The sequence below is a fragment of the Mirounga leonina genome, unplaced genomic scaffold, assembly GCF_011800145.1.
Source record: "Mirounga leonina isolate KUSES-001 unplaced genomic scaffold, KU_Mleo_1.0 Mir_173, whole genome shotgun sequence".
NCBI classification, from domain to species: Eukaryota; Metazoa; Chordata; class Mammalia; order Carnivora; family Phocidae; genus Mirounga; species Mirounga leonina.
In genome coordinates, this window is record NW_023270447.1 from 31,359,443 (window position 1) to 31,379,828 (window position 20,386).

Consider the following 20,386-nt stretch of genomic DNA (forward strand, 5'->3'; position numbering starts at 1 on the left):
AACAGCCACTCACAGCTCTGCATGATCCACAGATCCATTTGCATGACATTAATGTCCTCATTCGACATTAATGCCCCTTTTATCTATCAAAGATAATAGAGTATATCCTTTTTTTTTTTTTTAAACTAGGGATGAAACCCATTATAATCAGCATCACCAAAAGATGTGTTGGACAAACCATTTTAAGTTCAGGTAAAACTGCCACTAAAGACGGAAAACCATTCTAAGTGAATTGCATTGTATCTGTTATATTTCTGCGGAGATTTAGGCATGTGGAGGAAAATTATTATGGAAGATTACGTAGATTTTTAACTGACTTCATAAGCATAGAAAATTGTATGTTTGCAAAATGTTACCCGTGACAGATGCAAGAACTCTTAACAATGCATGGTGTAAGATGCTGCCAGTGCATGTAGATACTGTGTATTTGTGTTATTCAGCAGCTTTAGCCATGGGCTAAGGGCTGGTAAGAACCTCCATTTAATCCTTGAAAGCACCTTCAGATATTATCACCTGTTAACAAGCCTTACCCAGAAATTCAAACTTATGTGATTTACCAACCAGGTGCTATAGTTTCTTGTCCTTAAAAGGAATTCCACATTGATCTGGAAGAAGGTAAACACTGGCAGCTTCTCTTCTCTAATTATTTTGTTTTTAGAGTCTCAACTAATCTCTCTCAGTGGACAAACTAAGAAAATTTATATGCTAACATACAAAGCATTTTTCCCAAGACAGCAAATAGTTTCCTATTAGGTGAGAAAGAACTTTAGGATGTGGAATTCTGTTAGCATTAAGGGAAAAGGATTTCTAGATAGCTTAAAGAAAATAATGTGCAAAAATAGAAAGTATTGAGAAAGGAAGAAAAATGTTGGGAGCTGAAGAGAAACATTCTGAAGGGCCTCTCTCCATGGGAATATACCGTGTGCTGGACAAGGGAAATATGGACATATTAGGACTCTTTTCCTTGAACAAGCTCATATGCCAATGTGCACAGAGAAAGAGAGGGACATACATGAGAGATACTTGTTATTTTCAGATATGAGAACCACCAGTTTCATTTTTTACTTAAAAAAAAAATGATCACAACATTGCATAGACCTGAAGACCAAAGGGAAGTTTAAAAGGGAAGTTGATCTTTGTGACATCTTACAAAGGAAAGAGGCACACAACACAAAACTGGTTGATTGGAGGCAAGGATGGATCTATCTTATGTTAATCAAAGGTCAGTAAGACATTAAAAGTCACGTTACTTCTACTGTTGGTAGAATTAAGTCACTTGAAAGTGTTGCTAGCATGTTAATTTGTCTTTATTTCTTTGGGTAAGGGAAAAAATTTCCTCTCTTTTTGACATTATAGGACCTAGAACAATATTTTGTTCCCTCGTTTATTTTGTTTGGGTGTAGATACTGACATCCATGTGAAGAGAAGTTTTTTCTTAAGTGTTCTTAAGAAGGATTATCAACATAATTCATCCATACAGTTGCACAAAACAGTAATTTTTTTAAGCTATATGTTATCATGACTAAGAATATTATGACAGAGACTGCTACATGTTCACCAATCTCTGGTCCTTTTCCTCCTGGGACACCAGATAACACTGCTCACCTCTACCAGGCCACGTGACTGAGCCTGTCAGATGGAATGTGGATGGAGTCTGCACACCACTTCTGGACTTATGTATGAAACCTTCCAATGCAGAATCTTCCATGCTCTTTCCCCATTAGCAGGCCAAATCGTGCGGTTTCTAAGGGTGCAAAGGAGGGCAAAGCCACATGATGGGAGGAGCCTGTGTCTTTGAATCATCCTTAGAGACAAGCTGGTTGGAGAGGAGCATCTAAACAAATCTTATTGTTAAGTCACCGAAATGTTGGGGTCATTGGTTATACCTATTAGCCTGCTCCAACTAGGTATGGACTTTGGGTCACACTGCCTGGTTATAAAAACCTCATTGTGCCACCTTGGTCAAGCAACTTAACCTCTTTGTGCTTCTCTTTCTTTGTATGTGACACAGTGATAGTAACATTACATACCTCACAGAGTATTTGAGGGGATTGAATGAGGTATACAGCCTTATAATAAACATGGCATATAAGTTATTATAATTTTATTCCCAAAGAAGACTCATTTTAAGATCATATCCAAATAGGGGTTGCCTATAGAGTTTGGTAGAGTACTAGAAGTTGATTTGTAAAATGAGAAACTGCCCACATATAATGTTCAACTTCAAGAGTGCTGAGTTTTCTAGAAAGAAAATTAGGGAGAAAAAGAGGAGCGGAGGAAGAAAAGGAGGGAAGTAATGAAGGAGGGAGGGAGGAAAGAATGAAGACTTCTGTATTTTAAGCAGCGTACGTACTTACCCAACTTGCTATCAGGTCTGATACAGCAAGAATTGAAATATGCCTCAGCATTAGATAGTTAATGTGGACAAAACCTATTCTGGAGGCTAACCAACATTTTCTCTTGTCATTGTCTGCAGTAGTACCCTGGATGCCTTTCTGCCCTGGGTACTGAGTATATTGAGTATCTCCCTCTGCCCCTCACCCCCACTCCTGCCTTGCTTTTTTTCTTTCAATGACAAATACTCTCTGGCTTTGTTCACAACTCTTCACTTATCTTGTAAAAACAAACCAAACTGAAATACGCCAGTAGCCCTTTGCCATTTAGTAAGCTTTATTCTAAGGCACGGTGCCTATAAATAAAGCAATATGATGCTAGAAAAAAAGCTCACCAAGTGCACAAACTGTGCGTTTACAGTCTCTGCTATAAATAGATGAAGATTACAGGTTTTTAAAGTGAATGAGAGACTACAGCAAAAATTGTGTGAACTCAGAAAAATGAGTGAAGCATAAAATATACTGTATGTAATAGAAATGGGTATTTACTCAGTAGCAATGACAACAAAGTTAAACACAAGGAAATTAGTACTTTGAAGATTTAGTAACAAGGAACCATGAAATGCCCTGGTTTGTGTCTCTTTGGAGTTTCTCAGGAGACACTGCTCACTATATAGGCAAAAATGTGAATATATGAAGTTGGCTATTTATTCGTCAAGATGTTCTTCACTTTTATGAAAGTGAGCTTCTATTTTTCTGAAGTCTCCAAGGCATGAACAAAGGGAAACATGTCTGTGGAGAAAGAAGAGCTTTTCTACTCCATAAACAAATTGTGCCTATTCTGAAAAGGGGAAAAAAAGTAGAGGACTTAAAAAAACTAAATGAGATTTTCTGCAAAGTTACAATGCCCAAGGATAGTTCTGATTTGATGCTTTAGCAGTTTACATGGAATTTTACTCTAGTGGCTTCTCTAAGGTTCTGCAAAAACAAGCAACAAAACAATATGCTATCTCGGAGTCAAAGAAACCATTTTCAGAGCCTAGTGAATATAGCTTCAAAATTCTCCTCTTCCAACAATATCATATGAATGGACTGTAAAGAAAAAACTCTTTCAGGGGTGCCTGGGTGGCTCAGTCCTTAAGCGTCTGCCTTCGGCTCAGGTCATGATCTCAGGGTCCTGGGATCGAGCCCCGCATCCGGCTCCCTGCTCCGCGGGAAGCCTGCTTCTCCCTCTCCCACTCCCCCTGCTTGTGTTCCCTCTCTTGCTGTGTCTCTCTCTGTCAAATAAATAAATAAAATCTTAAAAAAAAAAAAGTAAAGAAAAAACTCTTTCAATCTCGCATGATGATTAAGTCCTGCGGAGCACTTGGGGCTGTGACTTACCTTCCAGAAGGGTATCTGCCCTCGAAGATGACGTGTGGTACAGAGACTGGTGTGGAAACAAAGGGTAGAATTTTACCGGCCAGTGCAGATAGATTATTTCACTAACGAGCAGCCAAATTGGTTTGAGAATTAGGACACTTGGTGTCTGGAGATAATTGGACAATAGGACATGCCAGTTATACCAAGCACCTTCCATACTCAACCGCTCTTAGAGGAGTATCAGTAGCTTGATCATTCTTAACAACAAGGAAGTAAGATACTCACTTTTACATTCCTTAAATTAGTCCTACAATTTCATGATAACAGAAGGTTGTGCAGTCTTAGCAATAAACATAGATAACAGAGAATATGGACAATTACCGGGATATGTTCCTTCAAAAGTGATTCTCTTCTGATGGCTTTATACTTCTGGAAAGGTCAGCAAAGTCCCCAACTCAGACTTGCTCCCACAACAGCTGATTCATTTCAAATCCTCAAAGTGTAATCTCCTTATACACTTTTCTCTTTTCACAATGGTCACAGTTCTCTAGCCATATAATAAAAACCATGCAAATCTGAGTTTTGCTTATGTCAAAGACAGGCTTATTTGAATAAGGGGACCAATGTTCATTCACTTCAGTGTGAATGCAGCTTGATGTAGTGTTTTTTAGTGTGACTAGCTGAACTGCGATCGTCAGAGCCTACAACAGAGATTGCTATCCTTAGAGTTCTGATCTGTGACAAGTGCAGCACCTGACTGTGTTCACAGTTCTAGATAGAGCTGCTTCTCCAGCTTTATTCTATGGGCCAGCCATTGAATATTATCTATGTACTCTTTACAATCAGTATGTTTAATTTGGATTTTTGCTTTATTTTTTCATCAGGATTCAAAATGTAAACCAACAAATTTCATTGAAGTCTAAAACAGGTTTTCTGTGATTCATACACATCACTGAAAAATATAGGATTACAGGTATGATTTTAGACACACACACACACACACACACTAACTCTATGTGCATATATACAAACATCCTTCCAAATTGGTTTTTCTTCGATAGGCTTCATAGCAAGGTAAGATATAGTCTAGAAGTTTTCTAATTCACATTACCATCATAACAATATAAATCATTACTACTTAGTCATGAGGCTAACTTAGAAAGGACTCAAACATTCATTTTAAAACTCTTTTTAAATTTCCTTGCTTTTTTTCTAAAATTCTGCAGAATTAAAAATAATATTTACTCTATTATTTCTAGCTTGCATGTTTTTAACGCTGATTTCAGCAAATTGTGGCCATTTTCAATAGTCCATTTGCCTAGAGCCTTGGATGGAATTGGAATATGTTTGTTTTTTTACAGATGTTAATTAACTTCTGGAATACATATACATCAGTGATGAGTGAGTTTGGTTGAATTCTTCAAAGTTTAGCTGCTGGATGAAATCTTTCAGTTGGCTAGAACCAGTGAAATTGGCCAGAAACTTGTGTGACAAGTCTGAATTGCTCCTTTGTCATTCTCTTCTCTATCCGTAAATCTTAGATGACAAATTTCTCAATATGGGAGAAATTACACTTTGTATTCCCACTAGAATTGGGAAGCTGAGGGTAAAGAGGAACAGGAAATGGAAGCAGGGAACACTAAGACTGCAGAGAAAAATAAGTTACGTGATTCTATCAAAATGCTGATTACACTGGAAATCATCTAATTAGGTTTCTAAATTAAGAATACTGTTTTTTTTGTTTCCCACTTTTAGAGAAAAGGAGGCAAGAGACAACAACAATAGAAAGTGGGGTTGGGGTTCAGTTAAGGAAAAAAGGGGGGGAAGGGAGAGGAAGGAAGAGAGGAGAGGGGAGGCGCCCCCTCACCCTTCCAGAGGAAACACTGACTTTTCTACACACACCTCCCACAGCAGGGTACGTGTGGGTATGGCAAAGTCTCTTTCATGGAGAGGCAGGGGAGCCAGGAAGGGGGCAAAGTGTCTTATTAGTAAGGACTAAAACAAATCGATTTAACCCTCCATTTACCAGAAAACAAAATAAATTATGGCATTCCCTGAAGCATTCTGATAATCAAGTGTTCCTTTTTATTTAAAAGTGGAACTTCTGTGTCAAAACAGGGGGGAAAACCATCTGTATTACAATTTTAACATTTGCATCTGTTTATTTTTCTTTGAGTGGGCATTTCCATCCATCGTCCGCTCAACAAAACCTGACATACATAGAACTGAAAAGCACACGAGGAAAAAACAGGAGTGTTGATGGAAGTGGCGTTTGGCCATTTTCTTGGCTCTGAGTATTGGTGTTAACCAAATGGCAAGCAGAGAGCAGCAAAGAGGCTTTTGCCCAAGATGGCCCCATTTAATGAGAACTTATCATGGGACCCAGCACTGGTAAAGACCTCCAGAAGGCTGCTCACGTGAAATGCGTCATCACTTTCATCCTTCAAATCGTTCTGTCAATTAAGCTCGGCTGTGTCTTTTGAATCATTTGCAAGGATATTTTTGGTCTCTCGGCCACTCTCTCAGCAAATCAAGCCTCACATATTTAATGAGCAATGAGTGTATGGAGAACAATGTCATCTCAAGATGGGACAGGAAACTGTATTTCTCTGCATTCATTCCCTCCTGTTGTCCCTGCTTCCTCATTTTTCTCTACCTAAAAAGTCATTAAAAAAAAAAATTCAAAAGTACCTACATTCACAGGAGTCCTAGTCTATGGCCAGGACGATCCTTGTGATACTTTTTGCAAAATCCTGATATATTTATTTGGCACTGAAATCAATTGGTTACTAGTCTACATAAATGCTATTCTATACAAATATTAGCAGAGGGAAAGATCTGGAATATATCAAAGCAATGAACAAATTGCAGATCATCTGCTAAGGAGACGTCAGAATGTGCAGGCAATAGCCCAGTGGGGTGGTCACAGGCATCACATAGGACAGCATATGTATAAGGACTTTAAATGATAAAGCACTTTGGACATTAAGGTCATTATTAGTGTTGTTATTCTGGTATAACAACTGATACACTGTGGGGAAAATGAACCCCAAGAAGGCAAAAGCTCTGGTCAGATTGAATACAAGGAATCATTTCCTCTCCATGTCTAGTGGTTGGCACTTGGCAACGATAATGTAATGTATGGAGAGATGCAGCTGAGCCTATAAAGTAGAAATCTGAATATACAAATATATATTATGAAGTATGGTAGGATACAAAGTGATGTAAAAATATGCTTTGCTTTCCTTGTTTCATGATTTTAAAAAGCATATATTTTTGTGTTGTTGGATGTTGAAGCACAATTAGCAAACCCTTTTGGTTATGTTTAAAGAACGCTTTCACAGTATATGTTATTACAGTGTTGGTATCTTACATATTAAATAGCTTTCTGAAATATTTAGGACTCGACCAAAAATAACTAAGCAGTAATAGAGATCACTCTAGTGACATGTTTAGTTATATTGTTTGGGGTAGTGAGGATGGAGTGGTGAGAGTGAAAATTCCTCAAGATTTGCTAGTTGGCCCATTTTGAATTAAGTGTTTGAATTGTTGAAGAATCCTGATGGGTGGGATGTCTGTGATATCTTCATTGTTAATTAGGCAATGGCCTGAGGCTTTAGCTATAGGAGGTACTGTAGGACCAGGGTCTGTCAGGAAGAGATTCCTTCTCTGCCTCTAGGCTAACTAGTAACTGCGGTAGGATACTTGTACCCAGATAGCATTTCTTGGGTCAGTGTTTGACAATCAACCATTCTTCAAGATGGTGGAACTGCTCAAGTTCAAGAGACCAGAGAGTCAATAACTTTGCCTCACGAGGCCAAATCCCATGGCTTTTGAAAGTTACTCACTGTTCAAGAATTCTGGGCAGCTATCTTGAAGGATAATCTTCCCATGTCTTAGGTCACTGCTGTCATGTTACTGGCCTTCATTTAAATTCCAGTTAAATTATAAAGTGCGGTATATGTAATGTTGAACCTTCAGAAAGAGTGTAAAGAGCACATCCACCCTCCATGAAATCCCAAGTTCAAATTACTGGCAGAGTCACCATCCGTATCGGAGAATGTACAGAAACTTGGTCAGTGTTTTTGTCTTTATCGTCACCATCATCAGCATCATGAGCATCACAGTTGTGGTATTATGATCATGTCAAGTGTTGTGGCAAGATCAGAAAAAACTAACATCAAGACACTGTCCAGTTTGGGTGTGTGAATATTATCCTGTGTTTCTTGGCCCATTTAGCAAACACTTTCTTTTCAGTGATAAACCTATGCCCCCCATATGGAGCATGTTCATGAAGAAAATATTCATCACACTCATCTCTTCCTTGTTCATAGTAATGATAGGGGACTTTTCTATATCCTTCTGTCCTAAAAAAGAAAAAAAAAAAAAAAGAAAAGAAAAGGGGAGAAGAATTGAGATGAAGAATGAAGCATTCATTTGCAAGAATCCATTATGGGCCTAGTAAATGCATTTACTTGCAAACCCATGCATGATTCTTGTCCATGAACTCAGTTAAAAGCTTTTATGTATAAAAGCTTTTAGGAAGATTTACCAGATCCTTAGTGCCTTAATAAATCAAATAAAATTTATATATCACACCAATTGCATTCAAACATATACCTATCTTGGAAGGAGGAAACAGCGTATAATGGAGGCAAACTTCGGATGGCCTGATGCTCTTACAGAGCTTGAAAGAAGCTTTGTGATTTTTCAGGGTAAGATATTTGGTACATCTGTGCTCCATTATACTTAGGGTAGAAATATTTGATCATGAAGATTGTGGCTTAGTTACTATTTTGACAATATGATTAAAATACTCTCTGAGTTACATTGTGCCAATTGTTAGTGTGGAAGTATATTTCATTACCTTGATGAAGCAAGGAGGGTTTGTTTTATTAAATAATTAGAAATGATCCCTCCAGCAGGGATATACTGTGGATAAACATATCTATTTTAAATATGGATCTGGCAGATTACTCATTTATTAGTAAACCATAATTTCCAGGAATTCTTGCTAAGCTGTCAGCTTCTCTGAGGCTTCAGGACATTTTGTCCTTCATGATCAAATATAACCATTGATGGCTATCCATCAGGCCATTAGAGCGGCAGAAATGACAAACTTGCTTTGCAAATTAAATAACCACTAAACCTGTTCTGTATTTCCAAGCCACAAATCCCTTATATGCCACTGATTAAGGGGAAAATGTTCCTTCTGACATTTGACATTAGATTGTGGTAAATATTTTTCTTTTTATCACCCCTAAAAGTCACAACTTGATGCACTGACAATAAAATGTCATGTCAGCAAAGAGCACCAGGAAATAATTGTTGCTTTATCTGTTTCTCCGATTTATGGTATTAAAATGAATTGTGATATTTTGACAAGATATCAGAATTGGAGATGCATAAAAATAATTTCCTGTGATCTTACTTGCAGTAGGTGTCATTTATCATCCCGTAGACGTGAATGCCGTAACAGGCATCCATGGCCAGAATGAAGGTAAACCACCCCGTGCTGAGATAAGAGCCAGACTGGACTCTGTGGGGGGAACAGAAACAAACAACAACAAACAAAACAAAACAAACAAAAAACATACACAGAACAACAATAAAGTGTGGTGAGAAGTGAGCAAACTTTTATCAAAAACATAGCCCTTGTTATCAGGAAAAAGCAGTAAGAAACTTGACAATCTGTCAAAGATACACACTTATTTTGAATTATCTCTGAGTAATTTATAGGCATGCTCTCACTCTTACTACCTTAAGCCTAGAAGCTATGCTGTGTGGAAGAGAAGCCATATGGCAAATATCTGAAGTCAAATAATCCTGCTCCCTTTGGGTAAAAAAATAATTTATTTGATTTTCTGTAAGACACGAATTAGTGCTGTATATCAGAGGACAGGTTTTCTAAAGTTGCTTGGAGCCCTGATGGGAACTGAATGATAATGGTGTTATCTGGCTTACCTGGACATATCACTTTCTTTAAGACTTGTTGGGTTTCTAAGTGTAAATTGGATGCAGTGTAGGTGAATGACTTGCTCTATGAAAGCATCTGAAAAGTTTTCCTTCACTGATTTCTAGGCATCATGAGACAAGACTTTTCCTTTGTAAGACCTATGTTACCAATCTCTTCAACACATTTTTATTGAACACCTACTATGTGCAATTACTGTCGTAAATGCTGGCAATACGACAATTATCAAAACAACCAAAGATTTTCTCTTCATAGATTTGGAGGTGGCTATGTTTATAAAGGTTGGCCTCAGAAGGCCTCTTTGATAATGGAAGCAAAGATCTGGGTTGGGGTGGGGAGAAGAAGGTTGCTGTTGGTGCTGGGGTGGGAATAGTAAGAAGCCATGTGGAACATATTGGAAAAGATGGTCTCACGTGTGCAGTCTTTCAACTCTCATCTTGGCCGCATTAAGAATGGGCTTTGACAGGGCACCTGGGTGGCTCAGTCGTTAAGCGTCTGCCTTTGGCTCAGGTCATAATCCCAGGGTCCTGGGATCGAGTCCCACATCGGGCTCCCTGCTTGGCAGGAAGCCCGCTTCTCCCTCTCCCACTCCCCCTGCTTGTGTTCCTGCTCTCGCTCTCTCTCTCTCTGTCAAATAAATAAATAAAATCTTAAAAAAAAAAAAAAAAAAAGAATGGGCTTTGACAGGTCATGACCAAGCCCCATGTCAGGCTCTCTGTTCAGCGGGAAGCTGCTTCTCCCTCTGCCTGCCACTCCCCCTGCTTGCGCTCTCTCTCTGTCAAATAAATAAATAAAATCTTAAAAAAAAAAAAAAAGAATGGGCTTTGAGCCTGGACCACTTCCTTTATAAGAGATCCTCACATCCTGTGCCTGGTTCTTGTCTTGTGTGGGGATATCTTTCCCTGTTTTGGACTCAATGTGTACTCCTTTGCTCTGCTTAAGTATACATGTTACATGACACCTGGTCAACTGCATACTATATCTATCCCCTGCCAAGAGTGGACAGGGTCCTTGGTTGCCTGCGGGCCAAGGGCTCTGAATCAGCTGCCAGGAAGGACCCAAAGGCCATGAGGACCAAGGCTCACTATTAGAGCTGATCTTGTTCTATCTCCTCTCTATGTGAGTAAAGCATTGCTCTATCCAGTGTTTGACTGTGTTGTGTTTTTCTTGGCAGTTCAAATAAGACACAGTGGGAAGAAGTGCTTGGACCTCTACCTCCGGTGATAGGAGACAGATGCCACTTGCTTAACAGACCATATGAGAGAAAAGTGTTCCAGGAAGAGAAAGTGTAAAGGGTAAATCATAAAGATGGAAGTGTGCTTGGTATGTTTAAGGAAAAGAGGGGAATCATAGTAACCGAAGGGGGAGAGTGGCCGAGGTAGTTAGGTGTTGTGCTGATTGGAAGGGTCTGCCAAATTTCAATGGCTCAAAGGAATACTGGATGAAAAGCTGGATCTCCATACTTGGCTTTAGCCAAGGGGATCCAATCCATCCAAAACAGATGACTGTCTATCTCCTTAATCTCTTCCCATAGGAGCATTTGGGTCTCACCAGGTTATCTGGCAACTGTGCAGCACCACTTCTAAAAAAGACTGTATTTCATACCTTCCATCTAGACTTCCTGGCATGCTGGAGCATAGCCAGCTCTTCTAGAAACTGACACTTCACACTGATAACCACTCTCTGGGTACAGCCCTCCAGCCAGTAGTCACTTCCCACTGATGTCCTGTACTGTTGATGTAGTTCTCCAGTACCAAGCCATCGATGGGTTATGCTTAGAACCCTGGATCCTTTGATTCTTTTTTTTTTTTTTTTAACAGACATTGTTTAGTATCAATTGACTTACAACATGTAAGCATTTCAGGAGGAACACAAGCTCACAGAGGGGTATGATAACTGGATTTTCTCACTTCTATTTTAATTGACTTTGGATGTTTTGTAAGGAGAGACAAACCCAGTCCATACATATCCATCCCCTCTGCTCACTTGCCACTGATCTGAAATGCCACCGTGTAAGTTGTCTTCCTGGTGTGTCTTCTAAATGGAAAATATTCCAGAAAGAGGATCACATGGAGTTACATGCACTTTCCTCCGGGATAAGAATAGTAGCAGCAACATGGGTTAGGAATGGGTGCCAAATGGGAGGGGGGATATGCCAGAGGGAAGTGGGATACACTTAAGAGCAACTTTGCCTATTATACAATTTAACTTGCCGTCCATCTTGTCTTCTGGGGTCTGAGGGAGAGCAGCAATGATGAGATCTGCTTAATGCACCATCTGCTTAAATGTCCTTATTTGAAAATTGGGAGAGATCAGAAGAGGCAAGAGTCTTGATTAAAAGCTCCCAAACTGAATCTAGAAATTTTGTCTGTGTACTGATTGTTTTCCAGTTATATTCCTACTTGAACTGTATACCCCTTTTACCTCTTTTTGCCTTCTCGTTCTACCTTTTTCAACCTTTCTATCCTCTCTATCCTTCTTCATTACTAGGCTGACCACGCACTAGCAGAGATCACTAAAAATTACAACATTTATTTGTACACAATAAGAAAAGTAGGTCTCACTTATTTGTTTTTCCTTTCTTTTTTTTTTTTTAAAGATTTTATTTATTTATTTGAGAGAGCGAGAATGAGAGAGAGAGAGTACATGAGATGGGGGAGGGTCGGAGGGAGAAGCAGACTCCCCGCCGAGCAGGGAGCCCGATGCGGGACTCGATCCCGGGACTCCAGGATCATGACCCGAGCCGAAGGCAGTCGCTCAACCAACTGAGCCACCTAGGCGCCCCTTATTTGTTTTTTTAACAGACATTTATTGCAATCCTATGCCAGAAGTTAGTGATGAAAATATATATACATATGTGTATATATATATATATATATATATATTTTTTTTTTTTTTTTAAGTGCACATGGAACCCAATACAGGGCTTGAACTCACAACCCTGAGATCAAGACCTGAGCTAAGAGATCAAGAGTCAGACAGCTAACCAACTGAACCACCTAGGTGCCCTGTGATGAATATTTTCTTAAAGAATACATGTTCTACTGGGGGTAGCACACCTGTCAAGACCATCACAATACATGTAACAAAACACAAGCCCATGTGTTTCAGAGTCAGTACAGAGTGCAGTTTGAAATTGAGAGTGTGGATACCTAGTTTCACATTCCAGCTTTGTCACTACCAAGCCTCCGATAATGTATTTAACCTCTTTGGGTCATCTTAGTTTCCTTGTCTCTAAAATGAGATGGTTGAACTAAGTCATATCTAGGATTTGTTCCAATTTTAAAACCAAATGCTTCTGTGATTGTCACCCTCAACAGTCAATCTGTTTTAAGCTTTGCCCATTCTACAGTAATGTGCTCCACACATGCTGAATGTGTAACTAACAAACATGTTAATCAGTCAGATCGCCTTTAATGCCCACTTGTGTGGTGGGCATGCACCTAAATGTCTGAGGCATATATAAACAGGGTGTAAAGTTTTACCTCACAATAGTGGTAGCTATAGTCGCTAAACTTTTCCCTCTTTCACACTATTGCTCATGGAACGTGCTGGAATGGCTGTCCAAGACCAAGGATACAATGAGATCATAGTATTCAGAGTAAAGCTTAATTTGAGTGAGAGAAAAAGTAAACCAAAATTAGGGCAAAATGTTTTTCTTTTTATGTGGTTTTCTAGGAGTCAGTTTGTCCATAGAGCGGCTAACTGTCAAGGACCAAGATAATACTATAGCTCGAGCATAAAGTGTGGTGAGGGGGAGGTCATTTGTGTGACGTGTGGACCTCTACTCTGCAAAACAAGTTCTCCTGGCTCATTCTGATCCAGATAGTCACTTTGAGTGTTCAACAGCAAACTTTCAGAATGGAAGCAAAGGATAAATAGGGTACAGTTGTCAAAGTGGTTCCTCTACATTCTATCTTCTCTTCACCACAGGAAAAGAAGGTCAAGAATTTCAGAGTTTGGCATCTGGTCAAAGATCTTTCCATCTTACTAACTGATAAGGAAATTTTACCATGTCTCTGATACTTGATGACTTTTAAGCCTCACCTATTACTTTTAAGCAAAACCTTATTTTGTTTCTGGATAGACAGATCATAATAGTTAAGCTAAAAATCTTCAAGTAAGCTGTGTTGCATTTGGTTCTGACTGTGGGGACTCAGACTGCTGAAGTGTCCTGTCCTAAAAACAGCACTTTAATTAGACAGTTGCATTTTCTCTCTCTAGTGCCTCTGATAAATTTGGGATGTAAAATCATGTGAGGTTTCTTACCCATAGTACATGCTGGGGATAGCAAAGTGGTTTCTTCTCAAAATACTTGGAGCTAATGTCATCTACAGAATACTTACAGTGGCATAATGGCAACTGCTAGATTAATCCAGAAATTCTTCTGAATAATGGCCTTGGTGATCTGGGTCCCTAATGGAACTCACTGGCCTGGATGGCACTGGCTCTGGGAATTCTTGTAGCTACACCATTCCAAACTCCTGCTGTGTGGGTGTACTAGAAATGAGGATGTATAAATTATGCCCAAGTAGACCTCTGGGGGTTCAATAAAAACAACAAAAAGACTTGAGCCGATGTATGTGAAATTGTTTATGCTTTTCCGCTAGAAGGGACCTAGGGATAACTATCAGATGCTTTTAAAAATTCTTAAAGGATCTCATCTGGGGCCAAATACTGTTTTGTAATTTGTCACTCATGCACGCGGCACTAACTTTGTACCAGCTGGCCATCAGCCATAGCACTTTTTATACCTTCTACATTTGGGGATCGATAAAAACAATTATTGTCATCTACAAATAAACAATCAAGATTCCCATAGGGATGATAAGAGAATTTAAACCCCTAATTCAATACAATAAGAAAGCTTAAATTAACGTGGCAGAATAATGAGCCATGCCGAGGAAAATAAAGGCAGAAGTGTTAAGAGGAAGCTATCAATCATTTGTTTCCACTGACCAAGCTTTGCATCCCACTGCTCCTTGGTAATCAAGATACTTACTACTTGGAAACGACTTAAATTTACTTGCTCATCTCTTGGAAAAATGATGCTGTCAACACCTTGATATAGCACATGCTTGAAGGCATATCATTTAAAATATGATCTTTCATCTAGTTTATTACCAATAAAATATAAGCTACCTTGCCCCTTGATGTTTACTTACTGTTGCTTGATGTCTAAAGGTCATCACATGCCCAAAGGGATTCATTGTCTGTCAAGCTATCCTTATTTTCCTATTGCCTGGAAAGCTCAAACTTTCTAATGAGTGAGATTTCCCTTCTGGGGAATTTCAGGGGAGGAACTGAAGAAACTAAAATGGATACTTTTCAAAAGAAAATGGGATTACATTGAATCTACTATTTATTCACAGGATGCCCTGCTAATTATTGAACACCATTAACTCAGTGACTTGGGTTCTGAACTCAAGAAACTTGCTTTTGATGGATGAAATAATAGCACTTTCTCTTTATCAGGGTTTCTCAATCTCAGTACTATTGATATTTTAGATGAGATAATTCTTTTTTGGGGGGTGCTGCTCTGTGCAATAAGTTCTTTTTCATAGCTCACCAGATTCTCCTCTGTTCCAAGATCACCTGTGCCCTAAAAGGGCAATAGATTTCTTGATTCCCCAGTACCTCCTCTTGACTTGAGTGGCTTGCCTTGAGGATGTCCCTGATCCTAAAAATCCATGTTCTCCCTATCTACAGTTCCCATTCTGCCCACTCAGCTCACTGTCCCACTGCTTTTCTTCAACCAGCCAAACATCTTACTTCTTTCTCTTTCTTTACAAACCTATCTGAAGCCATTCAGGTTTGGTCAATACGAAATCATTATCTTACCTCTCAATACAATCCTAGGAATCAGCAAATTCACTTGGTCTAGACCCAAATGGCAAGTCCTGACCTGCAATGGGGAATGTGCAATGGGAAAAGGAAAAATGTGTCAGGTAGGAACAAGTTGCCTCAGTCTCTGGCTGCTTCCTCTTCATGGAATGGTTCCTTTGGGGGCCTTTGGCTCAAATTTTTCAGCCTAAATTTTACTGTTTCTTACTCATTTCTTCGATGAACTGATGAAAACAAGGCCTGGGGCACTCCAAGCAAACATTTTAAAAGTATAATTATCATTTATCAAAGCCCAAAGGGGATCAAAACCCTCCCAATAATGGAGGTTTATTAGAGAGCACAATATTGGCAGCAGCTTCTGAAATCTGCTACACTCAGGAGTAAAAAGGGAATTTAAAAAAAGAATTAATCAATATTTCATGTCTTGTTTTAACACTATTGGATCTCTATTCTCTCATCAATATACTACACTGGCAGGATAAATAAAAATAGCAAAGTAAGTTTCCATATACCTTCCTAGGGAGAAAGAATACCTGACAGAATACAGATTATTCAATTAAAAACATTCTTTCCCCCATTTTTTTCAAAAGCCCATGGATAATGAAAGAATACATTTAAACAAAGAGACTGGGCAAGAAAAACAGCTGATGATTATCAGTAGCACCTTGGGATTCAATCTAATATTGTGAACCAGTCTAATGGAAGCAGAGCTCAAAGTGTGGAAACAATTTCAGCTGTCCCCAAGTCATATATTTTTGTATATTATTCAATAGTCAGGAGATATGGAAATACTCTGGAGTTTTCCCATTATATTAACACTGTATATTTGTACTATCTATCAATGGGACATGCCCAGCAAATCTTTAGACAGCAACAACTTTCCGCAAATCAGGCAGCAGAATTCTCGATCTTGGCTTGAATCATTTGCAAATGGACACAAACTTCTGAAATGGATAAAAATATCATACTGTGGATGGTGATTCTTAAGAGAATGCACCAAATGAAAGGAATCCAGACATGAAATATAATGAAAAATGGACAGTGAGTAAATGGAGAAAGCAGTAAATCTTAGAGGAAGACTGCTTTACCCTCCCAATCAGCTAATGTGAAATGCCTGTGCTAATCCGTAGGCACTTGGACTGTGAATATAACAGTTTTCCTGCCATAGAATCAACAGGACTCTCTGACTTGTGATGAATGCAACGAAATTGTACAAAAGAAGCATAATAAGAAATGACTGTGTTCTTTTCAAAATGTACATTTAAAAGTAAAATGGTGCAGCTCCCAAAGGTATGATTTATGGCTGCTGTAAAAATAGAAGATACCACTCACAAAAATTACTTTGTTCATTCGTTTCAGAAATTAAAAGGTTATTTTGCTCTTGCCCTTTGGCTTTTAATCCCCTTCAATTGGAAATGTTGATTTCTGGGATTTCATTCACTTTCTTAAACGAACAATGGAACCTCAGGAATGGCAGGGATGGATGGTGGAGATCTCATGGGCCCGCTTCATTAAGGCAGGTCTGGTTCCTTAACCACACAGTATTGACTGAAAGGTATTTCCTCCAAATTCTTATGTTGAAGCCCTAATGCCCAGTGCGTTGGCATTTGGAGATGTGGCTTTGGGGAGGTAATTAGCTTTGCGTGAAGTCATGAGGATGGGGCCCTCGTGATGGGATTAGTGCCCTTCTAAGAAGAAGAAGAAACACCAGAGCTCTCTTTTTTTCCCATCATGTGAGAACACAGTGAGAAGTCTTCGAGCCAGGGAGAGGGTTGTCACCAGAAACTCTCCATGCTAGCACTCTGATCTCGGACTTCCGGCCTCCAGAACTGTGAGAAAAGAAATTTCTGTTGTGTTCAGTCTAGGGTATTTTGTTATGGCAGCCCAAGCAGGCTAAGACAGTGGGCATCTATCCCACAAACCTAAACTCCCCACTCTATTTTCTAGGACTTCTCATGAACTCTCTCATCTAGCCATGTGCATCCATTTTTTGCTCCTTAAACACATCTTGTACATGCCAGTTTCTGTCTTTTCACTCACTTTGCTGATGTATACCTTCCTTCTTCCTGAAATGCTCTCCCCCACATCCTCTTCAGTTTCTAATCTCATCAAGCTTATTCTGCTTCCTCTCATCCATTCACACTGTAGGTGTGAGACACGTTACTATGCTCAGGAAATACCAAGTTGCCCTGATCTTAACTCAGGGTCAAGTGGGAGAGACAGACTCGATGACCATGTTCCGAAATAGTGCTATCAAGGAGATAATTCCCTGCAAGTGCTATAGGACTACCGAGGGAAGAGCAATAGACACAACTGAGGGAATGTGGTGAAGGTGATTCTTTTCCCAATTCAGAGTAAGAGCTGAGCTGTGGATTAAAGCTAAATAAGAACACCAGCCAGAAAAAGAAGAAGGAAGAGAGCCTTTCAAACAGAGGGAATGGCCTCTGCAGTTGCACTGAGGTATGAGAATAAAGGGAATACTGAATAGTTCTCAGCTGTCCTCTAATCTGGAATGGACCTCAAAACATCATCAGTGTTTATTCCCATAAGAGATTATTCATTAGAGACAGGATGCATACATAACACTGATTTATTTTTTCCCTTACATTACATTTTGAAATATTAGAGGTATCTTGATGTTCTATATAGCTAGTCTTTTCAGATGATGGAAATTTATGGATCTGGAGAAAAGTATCTAGGGAAAAATTGGCAGAATTATGTTTTTTTCTTCCTCATTAAATTCCTCATTAATCCAGAATTGTGAACAAATGTAAACAATATATGACTAAGAATAAAAACAATTAAAATATGTGTGATGAGAATGGATGTACCCAGTAGTGTTCATCTGTGTTATAAACTAAGTTACAAGTCATGAGCAAACTTCTCTGATCTTCACTTACCACCAAGCAGCCTTTCTCAATACACACCTGGAGGCTCTCGACCTGTTCCATTTAAAAGGGAAACACTTTTTACATAAATGTCGAATTGACTGAGGTTTTTTTTTTTTTTTTTGACAAATGGAAATGAAAACAAATACCATTGCTGCTTTAAGGATGTGAGCCCTTTAAAATACCTTTGGCTCTAGAAATGCTGAACTAAATGACCTCTAAAGCAAACTCTCCTCCACCAAGTAAAGTTTCTATAGTGTCCTTTTATAGATGCCACTGTGTCCTTTTATACCTAATCTCTATTTCCAAACTCTGTTGTTTGCCCTGGATCTACCCAAATGGCCTATAATTTCGAAGACATGAGAAATTATGGACAGCCTGTGTAGGTTCTAGTTTCAGACTATTCAAGCTACTCTAGAGGCCTTTGTCTCAATGATCATAGATTTTCTTTCAACCTTCCTGTGTTAGATTGTATTGTTCATTCCCTCCCTGAACATGGCTTGCTTGTGAGTGCAGTAGCTTCCCTACCTCCTTGACATTGGGCTTGGCCAAATGACTTGCTTTGACCAGTGGAACAGAAGTAGTAGTGATAGTTCCTGGTAGAGAATTTAAAGATTTTTGTAAATTTTTTATTTATTTGTTTGACAGAAAAAGACACAGCAAGAGAGGGAACACAAGCAGGGGGAGTGGGAGAGGGAGAAACAAGCTTCCCGTGGAGCAGGGAGCCTGATGCGGGGCTCGATCCCAGGACCCTGAGATCATGACCTGAACCAAAGGCAGATGCTTAACGACTGAGCCACCCAGGTGCCCCCCAGTAAAGAATTTAAAAAGCATCACATGGTTCCCATTTCTTACACATCTTCCCTCCATCAAGAGAACAACACATCCCAGTAGGGTGTGCTTCTTTAGCCTGGTTCCTGGGGTGAGGACACCCATGCAGCAGACATGAACCCCAAACTGGAGCCAAGTTCAGTAAGCTTAACAGAGGTATAGCTGATCATAGACCTGTGAGCAGGAAATAGATGTTCTCATAAGCCATTGAGTTTCAGGGTTATTTGTTATGCAGCAAAGAGCTGACTAATTTTTTTATTAATAATAATAACTGCTATCATTTATGGGGCATGTATATGTACTAGACATTGTTCCAAGAGGTGTGCATAGGTCATGTCATTTAATCCATACAACAACCCTGACCTATGGGGAGTATTGATATCCCCATTATACAAACGAGGGTTCAGGGAGATATAAACTACTTGCCCAAAGACAGTTGACACCAGAAAACTCAGGTTCTTAACTAAGTTCTTTCTCAGTCATCAGTCTCAGAATCGTCCAAGGCACCACATGTCTGACAGAGCAATCATCAAAGAACCTCAAGTCTTCAGATTCTATTGATAACCCTCTAGGAAATCTTGAACTTGCAACTTCTTGGTCCACATTTTTTTTTTTTTTTGATGGTAGAATAAGAAGACTGGCATAGATAGGCTTAGGGTCTTTCATCACTAAGGTCTAGAATTGCAGTTACAGTAACAGAGCCCATGCTGGAAGGTACGGCTGTATATTTTAGCACAGAGATACTATCACTTTATTGATCTGTATTTATGACTTCAGGATTCAAAACAGCTTTTAGAATTTCAACCATGGTCATGTTCAGACAACAGCTTTATGCCACAGGTGTGGAGATATGCATCAACTTAAAAAAAAAAAAAATGAAGGGACAAGTCCTGAAATAGTAATCAAGTTCCTAGATCCACTTCCCTCCCCAGGCATGGCTTCCTTCCAGGCTTAGGTTCTATAACCTTCCAATAAATTCTCTTTGGCTCGTGTCTGTTGGAGGAGGTGTCTGTTCTTTGCAACCAGAGATATGAAGTTGGATTGGTTGACCTCTAAGACCTTTTCCAACAAAATGAGTCTATTAAAAACTCTAGTATAATTAGGGGCTTCACTTCTGACTAATCTTTAGCTCTTATTAACAATCACTATTTGAT

At 39.2% G+C, this 20,386-nt stretch overlaps 1 protein-coding gene across 1 annotated transcript in view; it reads right to left on the reverse strand.

Annotated features, from left to right (window-relative positions):
• Positions 1–5,831: 5,831 nt before the first annotated feature.
• The window catches only part of ST6GALNAC3 (ST6 N-acetylgalactosaminide alpha-2,6-sialyltransferase 3), a 284,689-nt gene continuing 270,134 nt past the window's right edge, over positions 5,832–20,386 (reverse strand). The window contains exons 4-5 of the mRNA XM_035017715.1: positions 9,127–9,234; positions 5,832–8,062 (exon numbers count right to left, since the gene is read on the reverse strand). Of these exons, the coding sequence (XP_034873606.1) occupies positions 7,876–8,062; positions 9,127–9,234 (295 nt within the window). The 3' untranslated portion in view covers positions 5,832–7,875. The remainder of the gene's footprint in view (positions 8,063–9,126; positions 9,235–20,386) is intronic.